Source organism: Chiloscyllium plagiosum, unplaced genomic scaffold, assembly GCF_037043375.1.
Source record: "Chiloscyllium plagiosum isolate Xiang-an unplaced genomic scaffold, Cpla_swu_hap1 HiC_scaffold_22, whole genome shotgun sequence".
Taxonomy (NCBI): Eukaryota; Metazoa; Chordata; class Chondrichthyes; order Orectolobiformes; family Hemiscylliidae; genus Chiloscyllium; species Chiloscyllium plagiosum.
The window spans coordinates 42,063,125-42,087,040 of NW_028270160.1; the positions used below are offsets into that span (position 1 = coordinate 42,063,125).

Genomic DNA, 23,916 nt, shown 5'->3' on the forward strand with positions numbered 1-23,916 from the left:
TAAGGGCGGAGGAGCAGGAAGTGCAAGAGATGCGGTGGAGGGCATTGTCGACTACGTCTGGCGGGAAATTGCGGTCCTTGAAGAAGGAGGCCATCTGGGTTGTACTGCGGTCCTTGAAGAAGGAGGCCATCTGGCCTATCACCCTCACCTTGACCTCCCTCCACCTATCGCATTTCCAAAGCCCCTCCCCCAAGTCCCTCCTCCCTACCTTTTATCTTAGCCTGCTGGACACACTTTCCTCATTCCTGAAGAAGGGCTTATGCCCGAAACGTTGATTCTCCTGTTCCTTGGATGCTGCCTGACCTGCTGCGCTTTTCCAGCAACACATTTTCAGCTCTGATCTCCAGCATCTGCAGCCCTCACTTTCTCTCATTGGATTAATAGTCTAGCAATAAGATCATTTTCCCATTTGATACTACTATCCAAACTTAATTCGAAAAATCCATTTTTCAAGGGGAATTTGAATGGACATTTGTTTATTTTGACAATTCATAAGAATTTCAAAGACTCATAAGTGTAATTATAAGCCCAATGAGTTCTATCCATAGTGGCGAGTGTTTCAAAGACTGAACAGATCTTTAGACTTTAAATCATTTTTCTCTACGAAGCACCCTGTTAATATTTGTGCTGTCAGTCTATGTCAAATAAAGATGGACTAAGAGTGCCTTCCTTTTTAGTACAGCAAGTGAAAGAGAATACTACATCTGATTTTAATTTACTTCACTCGTTTAAAAACATTGGACCAATTTGATGAGGTTCTGTGCTGTGAATGGAGCCTTGTGTGATACATGTATAAACCACAAATATAGGTATTGTAGCCTTGTGCCTGTTCCTAGAACCCTGAATGATCTGTGTGAAGAGATGATACTGAGACTAATGTAAATAGCATAAATATTAAAATCAGAATTCATATTTTCCCAACTCAGATGGCCACTCCATACAAACTTCTCCCCAACTCAACCCTGCAGCATATTTCTTGCTGGGTTTGCACTCAGGCTTTACCGGGAAGGTGATGACCTAGTGGCATTGGCATTGGATAGTTAATCCAGAGATCCAGAAATGTTGTGAAGATCCAGGTTCAAATCCTGCCATGGCAAATGGAGCAATTTGAATTCAATTAAACAAAAAGGAATTAAGAGTCTAATGATGACCATAAAACCATTATCTGATTCGCTAATATTCTTTAGGGAAGGAAACTGACATCCTTACCTGGTCTGGCCAACATGTGATTCCTACCTGCAGCAATGTGATTGACTCTCAACTACCCTCTGGGCAATTAGGATTGGGCAATAAATCCTGGTCTAGCCAGTGACATCCTCATCCTGTGAATGAATTTTTCAACATGCCGAGCATGGCATTCCTTGGAGAGCTCTGAGGTAGTGGAGTAAAGTGGGGGCAAGACTCAATACACACACTTTCATGGCACTAGCTGCCATGTGGTATGTTTAAAGGTGCAGTCTGAATGCTAATTGGTGAATGCATTAACAGGGAGAGTGGGTACATGAGTGGGTTACACTTGCCAGCTGTGTGAGGAACTGGGTAGAGTGTGAGACCATTGAGATGTGGCATTGGGTGGAATGGTAGATGGGAGCAGTGACAGGTGGGAAGTGGTAGGTGAGTCAGGTGTCAGGTGGATGGGAGGGCAGGTGGCTGAGGTGCCAGTTGGGTCTGTGCAGATTGTCAGTTTTTTGGGGAGAGGTAGTTTGGGGATCGGGGAGGGAGGGCTGCAATCAGGATACAGTCACTTGTGTCATTGTGATTGGTTGCAGTGTCCATTTTGGACTTGCCCTCAAGTTACACTGGGTTTTTTCTGTCTGATATTTCCTGGGTAATTATTCAGTTAACTACAGAAGAACTGTCCAAAGTCTGGTTGACTCAGAGTGAAAATGTGTGGTTTAAAATAATATCAGTAATGCAGGTTTGATACCTGTTCTACATGGGGATCTGCCTCCTTACCTAACACCTCAGAAAGGAAGGCAAAGGCAAACAGCACTGGTAGAAAACATCAATGATTCAGGATGAAGTATCACCAAAGAATGAACCAAGGATCTTTGAGACATGATGTGATGTCACCGCTATGGGCAAATTCTGAATCTATTGTTGTTAATCCCACTCTTCTGTAAAATAATCCCTTTGGAGTGAGGATGATTTGATTCTACTATGGTTGGCTGGTCCTGAAATGGTTGATAAGTCCAATAAGAAATCTGCAGACTACACCACACATGGGAAGTTCAGGTAGATAAACTATTTGGAATTTTGTTCCAGAGACAAATCTTCCAATAGCAAAACATCTCAGACTGGAACCTTAAGCATTTATATAATGTTGGTATACTTGGCATCTCAAACTACTACGACTAAAAGTCTGTGTATAATGATGTCATTAATACCGTGCAGAGTGTGTTGGTTCCTAACTTGGGTTTATTTCATAGTTGATAGACCCCCATGAAATATGAGCATATGTGACAAATCTAAGAACATAACCATCCATGAAGACCTGGCTGTCTTTGGACATGGTTACAAAAATACAATTTGCCAGTTAACAAAAAAAAGTAAAAGCTTGGTTTTGTTGTCCTTAAGGACATTGTTGCTCTGCCTCTGGGGCAAGTAAGTTTTATTAAACTGGTTATTGGTATGAGGAGCAATTCCTTTGAGGAGAGATTGACTAGGCTTAGACTAAGCCTAGTACCTTGAGTTTAGATGAATGAGAGATGATCAAATTTGAAAATATAAAATCTGTAACAGACTTGATGTGGTAGCAGCTGAGAAAATGCTTCCCCTAGCTGGGGAATCTAGAACATGGGGTCACATTCTCAGGATAAGAGATCTTCCATTTCACATTGAGATGAAAATAAATGTCTTCATTCAACAAGATGTGAATCGTTGGAATCCTCTATCCTAGATGGCTATGGGTGCTCAGTCAGTGAGTATATACAAGAACAAGTTGGATATATTTTTTGTGAGGTAAGAGGCAGTGTGGAAAAAGGGATTGAAGTAGAAGACCAATCACATTTTGTTGAATGGGGAGCATGCTCAAAGGGCCAAACAGCCTTCTCCAGTTCTTGTTTCTTATTTTCCGAAAAAAATTCACAGCATCACCCAGCGTTTTTTTTCTGAAATGTCATTCAGTACCCTCTGGGAGAAGAAATTGCTTTGCATTGCAGTTTTAAAATGAATTCTGTAAGTATGTCTCCTGATTCAAGATTCCTGCGCTAGTGGAAGCCACCCTTTCAAGTCCTGTCAGAATCTTCTATGTTGCAATAAGATCACCCCTCATTCTTCGAGACTCTCATGAAATTAGGCCTAAATTGCTCAGGTGTTCTTCATAAGACAACCACTTCATGCCAGGAATCAGTCTGGTGAATCTGTGTTCTTCAAGCGTATCCATCACTGCATTTACAACTATCACAACAAAAGATAGCAAATCACAAAAGTGATAAATATTTGCTTTGAAAGTCATGGCTCACCAGTTCTTTGTTTGAACCTTTTAGTGTTTCGCCTAGGTTTTCAGTTTCAATTAATTGCTTTTCTTTTGTAATGTGTAATCGGCGATCTTTCAAATGAGCGACTTCTTGCCGACATCTTAAGAAACATGGACATTCACATTAAGCATTTTTACTATACAAGATTTAAACTAGTCACAAGTAAACATGGTTATTTACAACCACTAATAATATGGTACAGTGCCTCACAGTTGGCTAAAGATTGGTGATGTCCAAAATCAGAACCTTTTAAAACAAATGGGCAATGCAAGAATTTTAATTGCAAATAAGTGAGTGAAAAAACGTACAGTTTATTAAAGGAATAGCTGCGCTGGCATAGCAGAGCACTGAGTTATGCTTTATGTTATTATTGTTTTAAGTTAATTACTGATGAAAATCTTTCAGTTAACAAATCTATAATGCCGATAAAACATCACTAATTTGGCATTACTTACCAAGGAGAAGCTTAACAATAGCTGATGTAACTAACAGGTGTAAATGACAGAAAAGTTAGGCGAACCGTGTTTGGTTGTGCTAATATGATTGGGAGACACAAGCAGTTGTGTATTCAAAAAAGCCAGTGCCCAGCATGTTTCAGGGGGTAAGAATATTTCCTGTGCATTCTTAAGGTAACAAGATAGCATGGAATAAGCAGAGAAATTCATTGGGACTTCATAAGCACTTCATTCCATAGGCGCACACTTATTACACATTAGTTGGGCTTGATGTAAACTGCAAGATGTTATTATTGCTTGCCAATTAATCAGCACATCCTGAGGCTAAGGTTCTTGTAATAGGCAATGTTTGGCATATATTTACCATCAATGATACAGGCAATGGACCAAAGAATTTTTAAGGTTCACAAACTCTAAAGTATGAAGAGAACATAAGAAGTAGGAGCAGGTGGAGACTATTTGACCCCTCAAGGCAACCCTGCCCTGGCTGAATTTTCCCAGGCTTCAATTCTCCTTTTATGCCACCTCTGCATGGCCTTCAATTCCTCGATATTTCAAAAATCTATCCACCACCTCTAAATGTTTCAGCAATTGAGCCTCCACAACTCACTGGGGTAGAGAATATGAGACATTCACTCCCCTCTGAGAGAAGAAATTGCTTTGAATCACAGTTTTAAAATTAATTCTGTAAGTATGTCTTCTGATTCAAGACTCCTGCGCTAGTGGAAGCAGCTTTTCAACAGTAACCCTTTCAAGTCATCTCAGAATCTTGTATGTTGCAATACGATCACCTCCCATTCTTCGAGACTCTTGTGAAATTAGGCCTAAGTTGCTCACATGTTCTTCATAAGTCAACTACTTCATCCCAGGAATCAGTCTGGTGAATTTATTTTGAACACCTCCAGTGCCAGTACATCCTTTCTTAAATACAGGGACCAAAACTGTACACAGTTCACCAGATGCGGTCTCGTTGATACTTTGTACAACTGTAACAGCACTTTCTTGCTTTTAAACTCTAATCTCCTAGCAATAAAGGCCATTAGTCTTCTTAATTACTTGCTGCACCACACACTAGCCTTTTGTGTTTCCAGCATGACAGCATGTAAATCCCTCAGTACTGCAATTTCTCGCTTCATTTAAATAATAATCTGCCTCCTGATTCTTTAAACCTACGCACTCTAGTTTTGAACTCGCCCTCCCTTGGCTATTCACCCTATCCATGCCCCTCATGATTTTCTGAACCTCTATAAGATCACCTCTCAGCCTCTGACACTCCAGGGAATAAAGCCCCAGCCTTTTCAGCCTCTCCCTGTTACTCAAATCCTCCAGTCCTGGCAACATTGTTGTAAAGCTTTTCTGCACCTTCTCCAGTTTAACAACATCCTTCCTGTAGAAAGGCGGCCAGAATTGTATGCAGTATTCTAAAAGTAGCCTCAACAATGTTCTGCACAGCCGCAACATGATATTTATGTGGTCATTTCTTATTTCATTCAGCCACACATATAAAATGGCCATTATTAATTGTATCATAATGTGTCCCCTTAGAGATTCCCACTGTGCATGTGATTTTTTTGGCAGAATGAAAATATGAACAGCCATTTCAACAACTAACACTCTCTCAAAAGCATTTACAGACTGACATGCGCATTATAAGGAGTGCAGGAACTTGCACAAGTTGCAGTCCACTGAAGATCGTACGAAGATAGGTTGAGAGTGCTAGGCCTTTTCTCATTGGAACGGCGAAGGATGAGGGGTGACTTGATAGAGGTTTATAAGATGATCAGAGGAATAGATAGAGTAGACAGTCAGAGACTTTTTCCCGGGTACAACAGTTACAAGGGGACATAAATTTAAGGTGAAGGGTAGAAGGTATAGGGGGGGATGTCAGGGGTAGGTTCTTTACCCAGAGAGTGGTGGGGGCATGGAATGCGCTGCCTGCAGGAGTGGCAGAGTCGGAATCATTGATGACCTTTAAGCGGCACTTGGATAGGTACATGGATGGGTGCTTAAGCTAGGACAAATGTTCGGCACAACATCATGGGCCGAAGGGCCTGTTCTGTGCTGTATTGTTCTATGTTCTATGTTCTATGCTGCAATTTGATTGTGGTATGCATAACATAATGATTTGCAGCCAACTAATGTATGGCCTGCTGAACCTTTGCCTCTGTAAACTTATGCTTGGTGTCCACAACTATCACATGGCCTATTATAAGACAAGATTGTAAAATACCTCAACTCTCAAACTAAAGTAGCTATGTAGTCACCATATTTTAGGTATGATAAGTGGCATATTCACAGTTCTGGTACAAGTCTCAACAGACATCATTTTATGCAGGGTGTTAGCATGGACACAGAGAGCATGCACTGGAGGTCTGGATAGTGGGTAGATTGTGACATCAAGAGCACACAATGTACACACTGAACCTAACCGTGATTTGATGCCAGTGATAGCAATTCAAATTCTGATTAACACCCTCTCTTGAATAGGACACGGATACCCACCCACCCACCCCTCTATTCAAAGGTGAGTTACAGGTGAATGTTGGAAGGCCTCACTCACATACTGGAACTCCTGTATTGCGAAGCTTTCTTGAAACAGAAGGTACTGAAAAATATTGTGGGCAGACAACATTCACTCAGTTCTACCAAGGAATAATTTTAAGTTTGGCGTATGTAAACAGACAACACTGGATTAGCCGTTTACCATGTATCACTCCTTATTTTTAATTTACATCATTTAATATTTTGAAGTGAATATCACTTAAAAATTCATTTGGAAAACTTCACCTGAAATAGTTCTTGGCCTTTCTCATTCAATATTGCATCTAGATAAAATTGTTTACTTTACTTCAATTACACTGAAACTAACAGTTTTAATGAATTAACTTTCAATTAACTTACTGGTTGAAAAGTATACATTGAGTTGTATAGTTTAGTGTACCCACTAGGAAAATTGCTTATTTCAATCTTTCATATTTTTGAAAGTAAGGAATTATTTGTGTAAATATGAACTACACTGTCCTGAACAATAACAAAAGTAGCATACTTAGTTCGTTCTGCCTCATAGATAAATACTGATCCAGGTATCTTTTCATGGTACTGTGCAGCTTGCGTTAGATTCAGTTCCAAACATATCTGGGCAAGCCTGTGAAAAATAAACACTTTATTGTAATTCAGGACAAGAGACAGAATACAAACAAAACATCTGGGAAGTGTAATTTTGTGATTTATCAATTGGTGTGGTGAAGGAAACAGATATAACAAATGTTAAATGCTGCTAGGATTCAAGTAGCTGAAACTGTAATTTGAGCTAATCTATTAAAATATGCATTTTATAATAACAGAGAATTACATATATGATAACAAAGAATGGCTTCTTTGTGAGAATAACATTATCACTTCTCAAACATTCTGGCTCAGTATTTATGTAGGAAGATAAAAATAGTTCAGTGCAGTTACTAAGGGCAAAGTAGAAGGGCCATTAACAAATAGATATGCTCAGAAGGAAACTGCATGAATAAATTAATGGAAATAAAATTTTCCAGGCCCACATAGTGTATATTCCAACACACCTAAAAATTGAAGAATTGTGCAATTTTACCATTTTCTGAAAAGGGAATTATGTTTAAGAACTACAGGATGACAGAAGTTTAATCCCTGTTTAATAAAAGAGAAAGTGATATAATGTATTATTCACCAGTTAGTTTGACTTCAATTGCAGGCCAACAGTGATTGTTTAGGAAAGTATAGTTTCATCAGTTTGGGAAGGGCAAACAATCACAATTTAACTAAATTTTTCAAGAAAACAATAGTGTGCATAGGTAAAGGGTATTGGGTGGTGATTTGACATTGAAGCCTGATGTACAGAATACTACGAGGAATACTTAGTCCTACAGATAGTGAAATAATCCATATGGGGACAGAAAGCAGAAGGAGGGACAAATATTTGTTTTTCAGTTGGTAAAATATGGATGACACATTACCCAAATAATTATGTTGACAATCATTGAAAAAAATGGTATGAACACACCCAAGAGAAATGATTTTTTTTCCAACTATAATAATTTTTTGTAAATATAAAAGAGTGAAAAAGATTGTAGGTGATTTCTGGAGGTGGTCTAGTGACAGTGGTAGAAACACAAGATAGCTTGAGAACATTTTAGAAAAATGGTATTGAAAGGAAGTGAAGAATTGGTAAAAAATCTTAAGAAAGTGGATAGGAGACTGCGAGATCTAAGGATGCAGAGACAGCTGCAAAAGGCACGGTGAAGATCACAAAAATGGCAAATTAATGATCATATTGGTTAAATAGTTGTGGAAGTAACATTTGTAGTTCCAATTAAAGCAAGAACTTTAAGAGGGTTTACGAGTAAGAAGCATTTGGCGAGCGATAAAATATGGAAGACATTTTGTGAACCAATGGACATGACAAAAATTGGCGAAGTGAAGGCTGGTCAATTCTGAAGGCCACAGTGCCATGGTTAAGTGGGAGAGTGAGAATGATGAAGAAAACTTGGACTGAATCTATCTTTTTAAATAAACAAGTAACATAAATTATAAATAAAAATAATGAGATAACATCAACATTACTGAAATTACATAACATTTGGAGATAGTTAATTACTGTATTTTGAAAAAAGTATTAACCTGAGATGGTAAAAGTCAGAGAGACTCTTGCTATCCAACACATCATTGGCTATTAAGTGTGCCAGCTGAAGAATCGGCAACGTCAGGTGGGTATATGATATACCTTGCAACTCCTTCACTAATAAATCCAGGTAGAATAAACTGTAAGTCTTTCAAAAGGAAAATAAACTAGTCAGTCTTATAAAACTAGGTTTTCAAATTTATTTGATTATTCAGAATGCATAAATGGATGATAAGATTCATATGCAGCTGACATTATTATCCTGCAGTCAACGTCATCATAAACATGAGGAGCGGCTTATGTAATAATGGCATTCTCTCTCTCTCTCTCTTCTTCCTTCCGAGGCCAAAATATCTGTGATCCATGAGTATAGTGCTGGAAAAGCACAGCAGGCTGGGCAGCATCCGAGGAATTCCTGATGAAGGGTTTATGCCCGAAATCATTTTACCCAAAACGTCAATTTTCCTGCTCTTCGGATGATGCCTGACCTGCTGTGCTTTTCCAGCACTGCACTCTTGACTCTAACCTCCAGCATCTGCAGTACTCACTTTCACCTACCTGTGATCCATGCCGACCTACCCAGAGGTTTGACACAACATGTTCAAATGGGTTGATTAAAACAAAAACATCAAACAATAATGTAACCATTTTTATCTTGATTCTGCCATACAAATTAAAGCTCAATTTTTCTGTCTATATTGATTATAAACTTCAAACAGATACTAAGATCACCTTCAGATAACAGTTATAATGATGTGCCGTCTTAGTTGGTAACAAAAAAAATCAGAAATTCAGTAAGCTATTGCATTCCATTTGATTCAGAAATATGGCATGCATAACTGAACCACAATGTAAAAAATGTTATGAGTTGCAGAGCATGGGATAGATACATCAATTATTTTTAACCACTAATGAAATTTAATACTTTCAAGTGAATGCGTATTCACTCTCATGTTGCATCTTATGAAATCATTTTCTTTGATATTACCAATGCATACCATTTTCCTGCAGTTTAATGATTATGCACATTTATTATAGTGTTTTTTAAAAACAGTTCTGACCAGGAATTATCACAAATTTTTATCTACAGCTGCCCTGATTAATTTGTGATCAGGTAGGAGAAAGTGAGGAATCCAGGTGCAGGATATCAGAGTCAAGAGTGTAGTGGTGGAAAAGCACACCATCCGAGGAATTCCTGATGAAGGGTTTATGCTCGAAATGTCGATTCTCCTGATTCTCAGATGCTCCCTGACCTGCTGTGCTTTTTCAGCACTACACTCTTGACCTTAATTTGTGGTCAACATAACTTAAGATTAATTACATTCTGTCCACTCATTACATTTTCTGGCAAGTCTAACAGACGCTTTTTGATTATTTCACTGTTGTGCTTGTAAACATCTCGAGAAAGACGACAACGCTTGTCACACTTTTTTTAAAGCTATAATTCACTATATTCATGGTTTATCTTGATTCTTACTATTTAGCCTCAATATAAATTATGAATCCTACTTCAATTTTTCTCTTCCATGTCCAAGTTATGAAACATAGTAATCATATGTCCATGTCTCAATTTGTCAAATGTTTTGGTGCAATCTATGAAACATAAGTATACAGCTTATTTAACTTTCCAACATAGCTGTAAACACAAATATTGATTTTTCTGCTCCTTTTCCTTCAATTAACCATGTTGCTTTCTGATATCTCTGGTCTACTGCTAACACTCTCATTTCCATGATTCTTAGAATGATTTCAACTATTAACCGTATAGGTCAGTGTAATTGGTCTTTTCAAAATGTGGTTGCCCATAGACATTCAGTTATCTCATATTGTGAAATGACTGCAATCTTATACCAATTGTATTTTTTTAAATTGTTTTACATGGGATGTAAGCATTACTAATAAGACCAACATTTATTGCCCATTCCTAATTTTCCACAAGATGATATAGTGAGTCTTGAAGCACTGCAGTCCATGTGGTTGTATCAGTATCTGAGTTGTGAATCGTACTGGATGTTATGCAAACATCATCCATGAACATCCTAACTTCTGACCACACTGTGGAGACAAAGAAATGAAAAGAAAAATTGGGGGTATAAGAGCCTATGAATTCTGTGGCAAGTAACTCACTTCCTGACTCCCCAAAGCCTGTCTACAATCTACAAGGCACAAGTCAGGAGTGAGATGGAATACTCCCCACTTGGCTGGATGAGCGCAGCTCCAACAACAGTCAAGATGTTTAACACCATCCAAGTCAAAACAGCCTGCTCAGTTGGCACCACATGCAAAATAGTCACTCCCTCCACTATTGGAGCTCAGCACCAGCAGTGTGTACCATTCATAAGCTGCACTGTAAAAAATCCACTAAGAGACTTTAGGCAGCACCATACTAATCTGCGACCACTACCATTTAGAAATTAAGGGAAGTAGATACATAGGAACTAAATCACTTGCAAGCTCACCTACATGTCAAGCAGCATCCTAACTTGGAAATATATCACTTCCTTCAGTGACACTGCATCAAAATCCTACACTCTCTCCCTCACATTATTATAGAAGTACCTATCCAATCGAATCACAGCAATTCAAGAAAACAACTCACTACCACTTTATCAAGGGCAACTAGGGATGGGCAATAAATGCTGGCCAGCCAGCGATGCCCTCTTGGATGAATGAATAAAAACATTTTTGAAATCTTCATGCAGTTTCAGGCTCAGACCACTGGGTGACAGCATAGAATAGTACGTTGCAGCAGCCGGCTATGAAGCTCCACTGTGGCATAAGATGAGTTGCCAGATTTTAAGTCGCGTTATTACATTATGTTATTTACAATACATTGACTGCTATATTTAGTATGTTCAGTGTACCACAACAAATTGTTCAAAAACAGTCTGTAATGTAGTACACTAAGCCACTCTTCAAAAACATGTGGAGGACTTGGGGTGTTCAACATATTACCTCTTCTGCTCACTCCTCTCTGTCAAAAGGTCTCATGAAATTCACTGCTCACACCATAAGACTCATCGTTATTTGTTTATTAGTATGTCCAGATTTTCATTTAAATCTATGCGCCACCCTTTAAGCAATGGTTTAGCCTAACTAACAGTTCTCATGTCTTGGAGTCAGATCACTCAGTTCTTATCCTCCACAATCTTATCACTGAACTGCATCTACACGATGCCTTGTTGGAAAGAAGGGAAAAAATCTCAAGAGTTTGATCACAAGGCATGCATACAGTTACGCCAACTTGAACCAGGACAAAGCAAATGCATTTGAAATTTTCACATGAATACGTGGGTTCGTGGGAAACTACAATGCTATTATGTCCAGCCTGTAACTGTGTAATGAGCAAAGCTCAAGTGCTGCAAAGAAATAGATTGTATAGTTAGTAAGCTTGCAGATGACACCAAACTTGGAGATGTATTGGACAGCAAAGAAGGTTACCTCAGTGTACAAAGGGATCTTGATCAGATGGACCAATATGCCAAGGAGCGGCAGGTAGAGTTGAATTAACAGAAATGCGAGGTGCTGGATTTTGGAAAGGCAAATCATGCAGGACTTATACACTGAATGGTAAGGTCCTGAGGAGTGTTGCTGAACAAAGAGACCTTGGAGTGCAGGTTCATAGCTCTTTGAAAATGGAGTCACAGGTAGATAGGATAGTGAAGGAGGCATTTGGTATGCTTTCCTTTATTGGTCAGAGCATCGAGTGTAGGAGTTGGGAGATCACGTTGCGGCTGTACAGAACATCAGTTAGGCCACTTTTGGAATATTGCGTGCAGTTCTGGTCTCCTTCCTATAGGAAGGATGTTGTGAAACATGTAAGGAAAAGATTTACAAGGATGTTGCCAGGGTTGGAGGGTTTGAGCTATAGCGAGAGGCTGAATAAGCTGGGGCTGTTTTCCCTGTAGCTTCGGAGGCTGAGGAGTGACCTTATGGAGGTTTATAAAATCATGAGGGTCATGGATAGGGTTAACAGATAAAGTATTTTCCCTGGGGTGTGGGAATCCAGAACTAGAGAGCGTAAGTTTAGGGTGAGGGGGAAAATATTTAAAAGGGACCTAAGGAGCAACTTTTTCACACAGAGGTTGGTCCGTGAATGGAATGATCTGCCAGAGGAAATAGTGGAGGTTGGTATATTAACAACATTTAAAAGGCATCTGGATGGGTATGTGAATAGGAAGGCTTTAGAGGTTTATTTGGCAAGTGCTGGCAATTGGGACTAGATTAGGTTAGGATATTGAGATTAGATTAGATTACATTACAGTGTGGAAACAGGCCCTTCGGCCCAATCCACCGAAGCGCAACCCACCCATACCCCTACATTTACCCCTCACCTAACACTACGGGCAATTTAGCATGCACATCTTTGGACTGTGGGAGGAAATCGGAGCACCCGGAGGAATCCCATGCAGACACGGGGAGAACATGCAAACTCCACACAGTCAGTCGCCTGAGGCGGGAATTGAACCTGGGTCTCCGGCGCTGTGAGGCAGCAGTGCTAACCACTGTGCCACCGTGCCGCCCACAAAGATGTCGGCATGGAGGAATTGGACCGAAGGATTGTTTCCATGCTATACAGCTCTATGACTTTATTATTCTATATCCGGACTCCATATCATCAACCACTTGTCAGTGAGAATGGCCACTCTGATACTGACTATATCATGCCAGACAACAATCACACATTTACAACATTCAGAGAGAACATCCCAGACTGAAGCAACATTACTAGGTTTTATTCACTTGGGCCAATTGTACATCTATGAAGAAGTTATCTGAATGTGGACATAATTTATCTGTGTGTATCGTTGTACATCTTCATCAATGAAAAGATTCCTATCCTTTAAAGGAAAAGGGAGATATGTATAATGACACAACTCCCAGACCAGACAAGTGTGCACCTTTAAGATAGTTACAAAACATCACATCATCTTCGAACACTCATGTAATAGTAGTGTACAGTAACATAAGTGACCATAGAACCTAGACTATACATAAGCCTGCGAAATGGTAGCTATGTAAATAATCAATTTGCAACAAAATTATTTGTCACATGGACAAAAGTGAGTTAATTGAAGAAAAGCAGCATGTGTCTCTTAAGAGAGAAAATTTTTCAACTAACTTGCTGGAGTCCTTTTCTTTGATGAGAAAACAGAAAAGGCTGATCAGGATAATACTGTTGATATGACATATAAGATCTTCTAGAAGGCCTTTGATACAATGTTGCACAACACATCTAAGTTAGAGCTCATGGAATAAACGGGACATTAGCAACATGAACACAACATAGGCAATGTGATATGAAACAAAGAGTAATGGTTAATAGATGTTATCCAAGCTGGAAGAAGATTTGTAGTGCAGTTCTCCAGGGATCAGTGATGGGATCTTTTCATTTCCTGATATATGATAATGATCTAAATCTTGGTGTACAGTACACAAATACAAAAAACTTGAAAGCATTGTCACCTGTAAGGAGGACAGTGCGGAACTTCAAAAGGATATTGCCAATTTGGGGGTGGAAGGATAGCTGACAGTTAAAGTTCAGTGTGAGTTAATACATTTTGGAATGAAGAACATGGAAAGACAATATAAATAAAGGATACAAGTCTAATGGGGTGCAGGAGCAGAGGGGATCTAGTGCATTTATGCATACCTGTAAATCATTCAAGGTGATAGGAGAGGTTCAGAGAGCAGTTTAATAAAGTGTTAGGATTACATTATTCTAGATACAGTTTCCTATGCTTTATTTACAGAGGTAGAGAAAACAAGAACAAGGATGGTATGTTGAATGTGTATAAGATACTAGTTCAGTCTCAGCTAGAGTGTGGAGTCCATCGCTGCGTGCTCTTCGGAAGGACATGATTGCATTAGAGAGTTGGGAAGAGGTTTATAAGAATGGCCCTGAGATAAATAATTTCAGTTATGAAGATAAATTGGAGAAATTAAGATGGTTTTCCTTATTGCAGACTAAAAGATGATCTGATAAACGCATTCAGAACCACGACAGGTGTGATCTGGAGGTGCTGGTGTTGGACTGACAGAGACAAAATTAAAAATCACACAACATCAGGTTATAGTCCAACATGTTTATTTGGAAGAATTAACTTTCGAGGCGCTGTTCTTTCATCTACCACCTGATGAAGGGGCAGCACCTCAAAAGCTAGTGCTTCCAAATAAACCTGTTGGACTATAACATGGTGTTGTGTGATTTTTAACTATGACAGGTGTGAACAGTGTAAATAAGGAAAACATTATTCCACTTGTGAAAGGATCAAATCAAGAGGGCAGATGTACATTAACAAGTAAAACAAAGGGATATGAGCAAAAATGTTTTTAAGCAATATTTGGTTAGGTCTAGAATGCACTACCTGAGAATGTGGTGGAGGCTGGTTCATTTGAAGCATTCAAAATAGAATTAGACCTTTCTTTGAAAGGAAACAACATTCAGGGTTACAGGGAGACAGACAGACGAATAGCTTCATTTGGGGACCCAGCACAGATTAAGGACTGAATGACCACCTTTTGCACTGTAACAATTCTGAGATTCTGTGGGAAATCTTAGGGATGTAAGGGTGGTGTCTTTTTATGCTTGTGCTTTAAAGCCATGGATTGAAACAAGAAAGAACTATTTGAACTCAGTTTGAACAAGGATGGTTGCATATTTTTAAAGGAAAGAATTTGATATCTGTTATGAATCCTGTTTGTATCACTTCACCGTGAGTTCCAGCAATGTGATGAACTGGAGCCGAGGTTTGTTTACAAGTGAAGCTGATTGGTTTGTAGTCTAGGGACCAATTATCAATGAGAAAGCTCCTCTGTCTGCCAACAAGGTGACTGGTTGTCAATTAGCTAATAGTGTGGGCTGTGAGCAAGACAGAGAGAAGCTAATCAGACCAGGACAGACACCAGCAATTCTGCAGCTGCCAAAAAACTCTTGTCAGTTCTTTGCAAACACCACTTCAAAACAGAAGAAAATCCGCTTAACTTTCTTTCAGCCGGTGCTACATTGTGACATTGAATTAGGTAAGTCACATATCCTTCATAAGCTACCCTGCATCTCTTGTAAGCCAGAGGAAAATTTCAGAGAAAGATCGAGAAGAAGCCTCCAGATCAGATCTTGTTTCTACAAAGACAACTGAACTATTTTTTTTCAGTTTACTCTTCACCTATTTTTCCTGCTTATGTTTGGCTGTGTTTGTGTAAGGAGGATTTACAATTGTTGAAAAGTGTGGAGCTTCTCAAGAAATGTTGATTCTCCTGCTCCTCGGATGCTGCCTGATCTGCTGTGCTCTTCCATGACCACATTTTCCAACTCTGATCTCCAGCATTTGCAGTCTTCACTTTCTCTCAGGAGTTTACAGGTGGTTCAGAGATAAAAATTGTCAAGTTTGTTTAATTTAGTGTAATGATTTAGCTTTACCTAGAATCTAATGTCTTGCAATAAGTAGTGATTTCTTGACAAGTACAGAAACCTGGTCCATGATTTTTATCAACCTTGGTGTGAAAATCAGCTAGCTTGGGAAATTTGCACATTTCCTTTAAAAACTAACTTTTGTGATGACTCCCGGAATAGTGGGGATTTATTTTTCATTACCTAAATGAGTTGGAAAAGGGAAAATGTTTCTATTTTTTAATGAGTAAAAAATTAGAGATCATAAATATATAATCATACGTGAAGAAAACCAATGAAGAATTTAGTAATTCATGTTCTGAATAGCATATAAGCCTTTAGGAGAAACTGGATAACTGCATGAGTTAGAGAGTAATTTAGATGAAGTAGAGTGGGAAGGGGTTCATGTGGAGCAGAATGAATTATTATTAAAATAAGGACTGAATGTACAACATGATCCAACTGTCCTTCGCATTCCAACATCACCTGTTACTTGGCCTTGACTCTTTATGTTCAACTTTTTTGGAGATTAACTGATTGTGGCAAGAAAAATATTGGTACATATGCTGAAGATGGGATGAGTGGGGGAGTAAATGGTAGGCAGAGATGAGGCAGAGATGAGGCCCAGTGAGAGAACACACAAAGGAATGGGAAACGGTCAGCCTGGGAGAATCAATAGCTGCTAATGGGACCGTTAATGGCTGACAATGGGATGGTTGTGGTAGCAGCCCATGTGATGACAAGGCCTGGTGTGTGGGGGTGGGGGAAAACATGGGGAAAGATGCACAACCCCTAAAATTGTTGAACTTGATATGGAATCCTGAAGGTTGCAGAGTCAAAGTGAAATGCTGTTCTTCCAGTTTGTGCTGAGCTTCACTGGAACATTGTAACAAGCCTGTGAAGAGATGTTGGCCAGGGAACATAGCAGTGTGTTGAAGTGGCAGGCAACAGGATGTTCAGGGTCATTTTTGCAGAGAGAACATAAGAATTCTGCAAAGCTGTTGCCCAGTGTGTGTTTCAACTCCCCAGTGTAGAGGAGACCATATTGTGTGCAGTGAATACTGTAGACTAGATTGAGTGAAGTGCAGCCAAGTGAAGTGCAGTTGAGGAAGAAAGTGGACATTGCGGACGCTCCCTTCTTGAAGTTGGCATCATCAGAACAGATGTGACAGATGCAGAGAAACTGAGAATATGGAAGCAGGGTGTGAGGATGTATAGTCAAAGTAACAATGGGAGCATCCGCATCCACATCAAAAAGATTATTAGTTGCCCAAAATTAGACAAGTAAAAAGGTCCCCCAGGAGGAGATTATGCATGACATGTACAAAATGAACTTTAAAACGGGAAATGGTCATAAGTAGGAATGCTTTCGATTGCAAAAATGCTGCAATTTAGTTAGACAAGGCTAGTTTTAATACCCCTGTTGTTTTAAAATGCAAGCTGACTGACGAGACTACGTTGAAAATGTCTTTTTCAACACTGTGAAAGGTTGAGATGAACAACTGAAGATGCCGTAATGATAAAGTAAGAATAATAGAATAAACTAGAACAATAACATTGGAAGAAGTGTTCACTTCTCTGACATCACATAATATTCATTAAGACAGCGGATTTTATTTTCATTGTACTTGGGAACAAACAATGTCTCGTGTGCAATGTATTGCGGAGATGTGATTGGGCTCTGTTGCAGGTCTGCTCTTTCTTTCTTTCGTTACTTTTTTTCCCTATCCAGTGTCTAAAAATCCTTTACACCATATAGCATAGCCTTGTGGCTGCACGGGCCACTCAAAATGATGGATTTATGGTGGATTTATGAAAAATGGGCAAAAAATGAGGCTTGCTGGGAAATTCAGACAAGCCTTGACCAAAGTGACTATGCTAATAAGCATGCTGCAGAATCCAGAGAGTCTGCAACTACAGACAGACAGTATGTAATTGACTCAGCAGCTGCAGACAATAGAATATGCAACCTGAATGCCATCTCCGGGACAATCAGAAACATCAGGTTGTTTGCCACAAGGACACCTTGCACTCTTATTTGGAAAGGGCTATCTGACCTATGTGCGTCCAACACCTCCTGAAATGTATGCCTAAGGACCACCCTGCCATCGACATGCCAATATCTGGTTGGGTTTGATTCATCAGGGTGATTGGAGGACATTGTAGACCCTCCCAAAAGGGCGCAAACAGCTACTGAGTATAAGAATCACTGCAACACCATGCTCAGGAGTGGTAACTAGAGACCAACACCAAGAAGAGAAGACAACCCTGACACCATTGGGAGAAGACCAGACAATCATTGCCATGTGGATCAAGGAGAAGATTTAGTGTGGTGGTGGTATTGGATCATCCAGAGTTAAGTTAAAGCATAGTTAATTAGATTTTATAGAGCAAATTGTTAGTTTGTAGTGTATTTTGTAGTGCCCGTGCAGCCGCAAGTATTAATTGTGTTAAATAAATAAATGTTATCATTTAGTATTATTAAGAGTCAACTGGCATTTTCTTTGCTGATTTAAGAGTTAAAAACTGTACGGCAGGTGCAACAGCCTATTAGCAACAGAGAAAAGACTCTGATGAACACTGCCAAACATACAGCTGAGTATGCAGTCGTGAATTAATGATTCATTGTAAACTGACCACAGGTTCATAAAGCAACAGAAACCAGTAAATCAAGAACTTAAGTTGGCAACAGAGAAAGTTACTTATTAATACAATGTACACAAAAAAATGAAGTAAATAATGAAGCAACTGGCATCGACAAATACATAAATTAGGACGGCAGTGCTTAAATCAACAAATCAGTGAATCAATGAAATAACAGATAACAGGAAGTTAATACATCTGCTCTACCCTGACTGCAAAACATGCTTGGAGAAAGTGAGGACTGCAGACATGCTGTCCCATACCACTGGCAATTTACTTTTCCAAGCACTCGTAATATACTTACTAACTGTAAGGGCAAGTAAAACATTCCAAAAGACTTTTCCAGTTAAAAGAGATCCTGTTATCTTGCTTCGAAGATTGAACAGTGTAAACAGAAAAATTCACACTCTCACATATGGCAAAGTTGACTTCAGAAAATATCTGATTAACTGGCACAAAATTTATAATTTCTCCCAACTTCCAAAAATATTTTAGATACTTACAGGTCTCAGGAAACTTTTCTTGTTGATCATGCTGCAACTTGAGCTCTTCTTAAACACATCTCGAACTTCACTGGGGCATACAAAATTTGCCCATTCCTCTGGATTAGTCGGCATCATTGCAGGCAACATTTTTAATTTGCCCTTATCTTGTGTATCCAACATTGTCTATTAGAAAAAGAAAAAACTCGAAAAATTAACTGTCAGAATACTCACATTATACTGCTAGTCTTGCAACAAAGAAACAATTCTACCCTCCTGGACATCCCAAATTTCTTTCTTCCCTCCATTGAAAATGGTCCTTGCAATTCCTTTTTTCATTTCTCCACAACTTTCTCATCCTTTAAAATACTACTAAAACATATATCTTTGACCATACTGTTCACCTGCCCTGATATCTTACGTGGCCTGATTTCAAATTTTGTCCAGCAAGGTAAAAGGTAAGTTACTGTAGTCCTACTGGACCAAAGGGCTGCTCTCTCATTAGAAAGAGAGAGAGAGAGAGAGAGAGAGATGACTGGTGTGGTTTAATATGAGGGCGCCCATGGCCTAGGTGAGGGGAGAGATTGAGAAGGACCATGGTAACCTCAACCGGTGCAGTAATTGAACCCACACTGTTGGCGTTACTCCGCATTGCAAACTAGCCATCCTGGTAACTGAGCTAACTGACCCCCTTTGTCCAGTTCTGCAAAGAGCCTTTACTTATACTGTTTTATTTCACAATCCATCACAAGATTGACAATTACTCCTAAAATACAGCAAAATCCACCATCAACCATGTATTATGGTGACTAAATTCTCCTGTTTAGTCCAAGAGGAAATTAAATTCATTCTGTTGCAGTTATGTTCTGGCTAAAACAAATTGTCAGAATTTATCGCAGGATTATATAGAAGGAAAAATAAGTAGCAAATCAAAGATGACACAAATAATTAAAACAGAATAATAATGGAACCTTTTATAACAAGTTAAACAAACTTCAGAGTTTAAAGCTTGAATCAAAGGACACTCCTCAACCCTGTACTGCCTGTTCCTGCTTATTCTAAGCACTATTAGCATCCCAAGAAGTTCTTCAAGTTAGGCAGAAATTCAGTACTGTGGTAGCAGCTAAAAGGAAAGCAAACCAGCCCAGATAAATGGGGAAGGCTAGTAGCAGGAAAAGCATCCTGATGTAAAGTTATGTGCTTGTTGTGAAGGACTGAAATGGAAGCAGCTTGATTGAATCTCCACAAAACACAGATAAAGCTGAAAGTGAAAAGAAATAGAGTAGGTAACAGGCCCAAGGCCATCATTTTGTCTGTGTAACAACTGGCACATTGTGACCTTGCATCTAATATTTCTCTGGGAAAACCTGTCCACAAATAAAGGACTCTTTAGTAAACATACTAACTGAATCCAGCAAAAGAGGAGATCAGATTTTGGTTGAGGAATGGGCATAAACCAGGTCCATGCAAAGAGATGCAATGTTATCTTGGCGATACCAGAATAGTCAGTGAACCGAACCTGGCATTAGGTGTTGTGCTATTGGTGGTGGGTTTAAAACAAACTGAGCTGCAAATCTGAGCTAACTGGGAAACATGGGATCATATGTCCTATAATGTGTGTTAAATAAACATTAATTCAAATGTTTCTTTTCAGATTTATTGCAGATTACCTCTTTCTTGCCCTTTGATTTATTTGACTTCATTCCTGTGTCAGTACGGATCGTAGAAGTAGTCATAGATAACTCTTTCATAATTGTCTCTGCTGCTGTCAATGATACCTAAGTTTAAAATGTTATGAAACAAAAGAAGGTTAAAAATTATTAATTACAAACACTTAACTTTAAATTGAAGCTATATTCAACAGTTAGACAACATCCTTGCTTATTTAATTTTACTCATAAACAAATTAGACTGTTAGCTAAGAAATGTTACGGACAAAAGGAAAGGGGAAGGCATGACAATTATATACCACTTGCATGACCTCTAGACGTTCCAAGTTGCTTCACAGCCTGTGAACTACATTTTCATGTGGAAAACTTGTTTGAGCAGTAATGAGATAATAACTAGATAATTAAGAATTAGGAGCTGTGTCGAGTTGTAAATATTATTCCGGACACTGGAAAACTCTTGCTTTTATTCAAAAGGCTAAATTATTCTTTATTTCAGAGCAAAATAAGGAACATCATAAATAAACCAAACTTAGAATTCTTGATCTTGCACAAAGCTAAGTGAAAATGCAGAAACTCGAGTTCATAACAAAAGATCGGATATATTTGAGGCAATCCAACATTGACTAGAGCTCTAGTATAAAATTTTTAAAATGTGGCTATATATGTAAGTTTAGATGATATTATGGACACTATAGTCTAGAACAGGCTACCTTCTATTGCAATTCAAAGACAAATCGTACAAGTGTAATTTGGTATAGCAACACAGTACAAACGACAACCATTTCAACAAATATGGCAGGGAATGAATCTCATAATTCACAACATAAATAAGGCAGAAATGTCTAGTTTAAGGGGAGTTGAGCAAAGGGAGAACAGCAGTAAGGCTGTAAGATTTTTTTCTTGGATCAAGGCAGTTTTAATGTTCTTCCTGGCCCCACAAGTTAAATAGACATTTTATTATTTCTCTCTTTGAATACTCTTCAGTGATTCCTTTAAGGACCACCAGTTTAATTTCACTTGTGAGCCACACCACTGCTTGCACTCCACAAAGTGGAAAATCAAAATTGAAATGATGTCCTAGATACATTTTTGCAATTTAAATATATTAACATGGCTCTCAACTACTTTAGGGTGAGCACTACCCATGTATGTAGAGGTGCATTCGAAGTACTTCAAACAAACGTCTGAAATTAAATTGGCATAACTTGCTAATCCATGATCACTCCAGTCCCCCTAAAATGCAATGCTAAAATAAAACAATTATTGGAATTCAGACAGGTCAGATTAAATCTGACTTCTGTTTCAGTGAACATGTATGACCTCTAGAAGGTTTGTTTATACAAAACTGTTCTGATTATAGCTATTTCAAATAGCTTGAATGTGGGAGTATAAAAAGGATTAGATAAACTGTAATTAGAGAATATATAAATACAGAACAGGAATCATGCAGCACTCACCTGCCATATGCACATAACATAACCATACGCCATTAAACAATGCTGCTTGCATGACTCACGGCCTGCAATTATCGCCATTATTGTTTGAGCAGTCACTAACGTTTCCAGTTGCCTTACGTCTTGTAAGTTTTCTAAGGACAGGTTAGTGCCAATATATTGTACGCCAATCAACTGTTGACGCTTTGTTGGAACTAAGACGTCATTTTTTGATTGATTCTCCTTTTCGAAGCGGTCTTCTGAACATGAAACCAAAACAAAAATAATAAATATGTCTATACCATTCAAAGTAACAATGATTTTAAATAGACATTGTAGTCTTTACATTTAAAAAAAAATTACATGATGGGGTGTATTTGTTCTCGACAAGTGGGATTGCAACTTCTTTTTTTAGCACACTCGTGGAAAGACACTACATAACTCAGGAAACACTTGGCCGATCTGGTACCATCTATGGAGAGAGAAACAATTAATACCTCAGCTCTGTGACCAATCAGAAAATGAAATATCACAGATTTGAAAAATTTCCTGTTTCTCTCACTGCTGATGATGCCAGACTTGTTTTCCATAATTTTACTTGGGTACTAATTTGTACAGTCATCGGTTCAGCACTGGACTGATGACTATGGGCTGAATCTTGCCAAGCCTGGAACAATGTGGGCTATGCTACAAAACCTGGGAGAATTAAGAGAGAAGTTAAACAATGCTTTTCTCAATTTTGACAGCAACTCACTGCATTTTCAAATATAGTTCTGGGAGTCAAGACAAGATTCTTCCTCGGCACTGGTGAGATACCTATTAAGGGGGATTATTGCTTGTTAATAGGCCTACTAACTGCAAATCTGGCCTCATGAATATGCAGATTGCTATCCCACCATCTGCCACGAGGAAACTGTACATTCGTGAGGTCAGATTAGGCCAGACACTTTGACATCTTTTGCTTGCTCCTCTGGGCTGCCATCTCGGAAACACAACAACAAAACTCAGGGCAAACTCAATGAGCTGCAGCCGGCCCCACTTCTCCTTCACTGAACAATCCATAGGCAAAGGCATCCAGCCTCTCTGCTCATGGCACATCTCTGATCCACTACAAGGGCACATGCACAACAATCAGTGCTGCAAAGGCACTTATCTGCAGGGACAAACACCCAGCTCTCAGTCTAGACCAGGCTGCTTGCTTGCTCGCTCACTCACTATGATCCGAGCTGGATGTTCACAGCATCCCAGTCTTGCCATTCCCCTCAGCCGAGCCATCAGTCTCACAGTGCTTCTGTATTTTCTTCTTTAATGAAGACACAGTCAGGAAATTTGTTATGATCGTCAGACGTCCTCAGTCAAGGCCAGGGGTGACAGCCTTCAGTCAGGATGTTCTAGCACACTACATCCAGGGTTGCCTCCAATGCCAGTTCAGGGGTGTTGACACAGTCAATCAACCACTCAAAGTAGTCAGAGTCAGGATCCTCTCCTCGTAAGGGGTAAAGATTTCAATGTCAGCCAGTCCACTAAATGTCTTGGTTCTTTCTGCCCTACTGGATGCTGTTCCTCCTGGAGTGAGAGAAAGGGAGGTATTGATGGAGATGAAAGTTGTTAGTACTAGAGGAGGAAGGGGAAAGCTGGTGGAGTATTCAGTGGGAGAGGGTAGACAGTGAAGAGGGCTGCTGCATTAGTGTCTGATGGGTTAGGGTGGGTGGGAGC

At 39.2% G+C, this 23,916-nt stretch overlaps 1 protein-coding gene across 1 annotated transcript in view; it reads right to left on the reverse strand.

Moving 5' to 3' along the window:
• cfap46 (cilia and flagella associated protein 46) overlaps positions 1-23,916 on the reverse strand; it is a 237,577-nt gene that overhangs the window by 118,783 nt on the left and 94,878 nt on the right. The window contains exons 29-34 of the mRNA XM_087999267.1: positions 22,225-22,460; positions 20,768-20,875; positions 19,119-19,283; positions 8,582-8,730; positions 6,981-7,079; positions 3,465-3,579 (exon numbers count right to left, since the gene is read on the reverse strand). Of these exons, the coding sequence (XP_087855393.1) occupies positions 3,465-3,579; positions 6,981-7,079; positions 8,582-8,730; positions 19,119-19,283; positions 20,768-20,875; positions 22,225-22,460 (872 nt within the window). The remainder of the gene's footprint in view (positions 1-3,464; positions 3,580-6,980; positions 7,080-8,581; positions 8,731-19,118; positions 19,284-20,767; positions 20,876-22,224; positions 22,461-23,916) is intronic.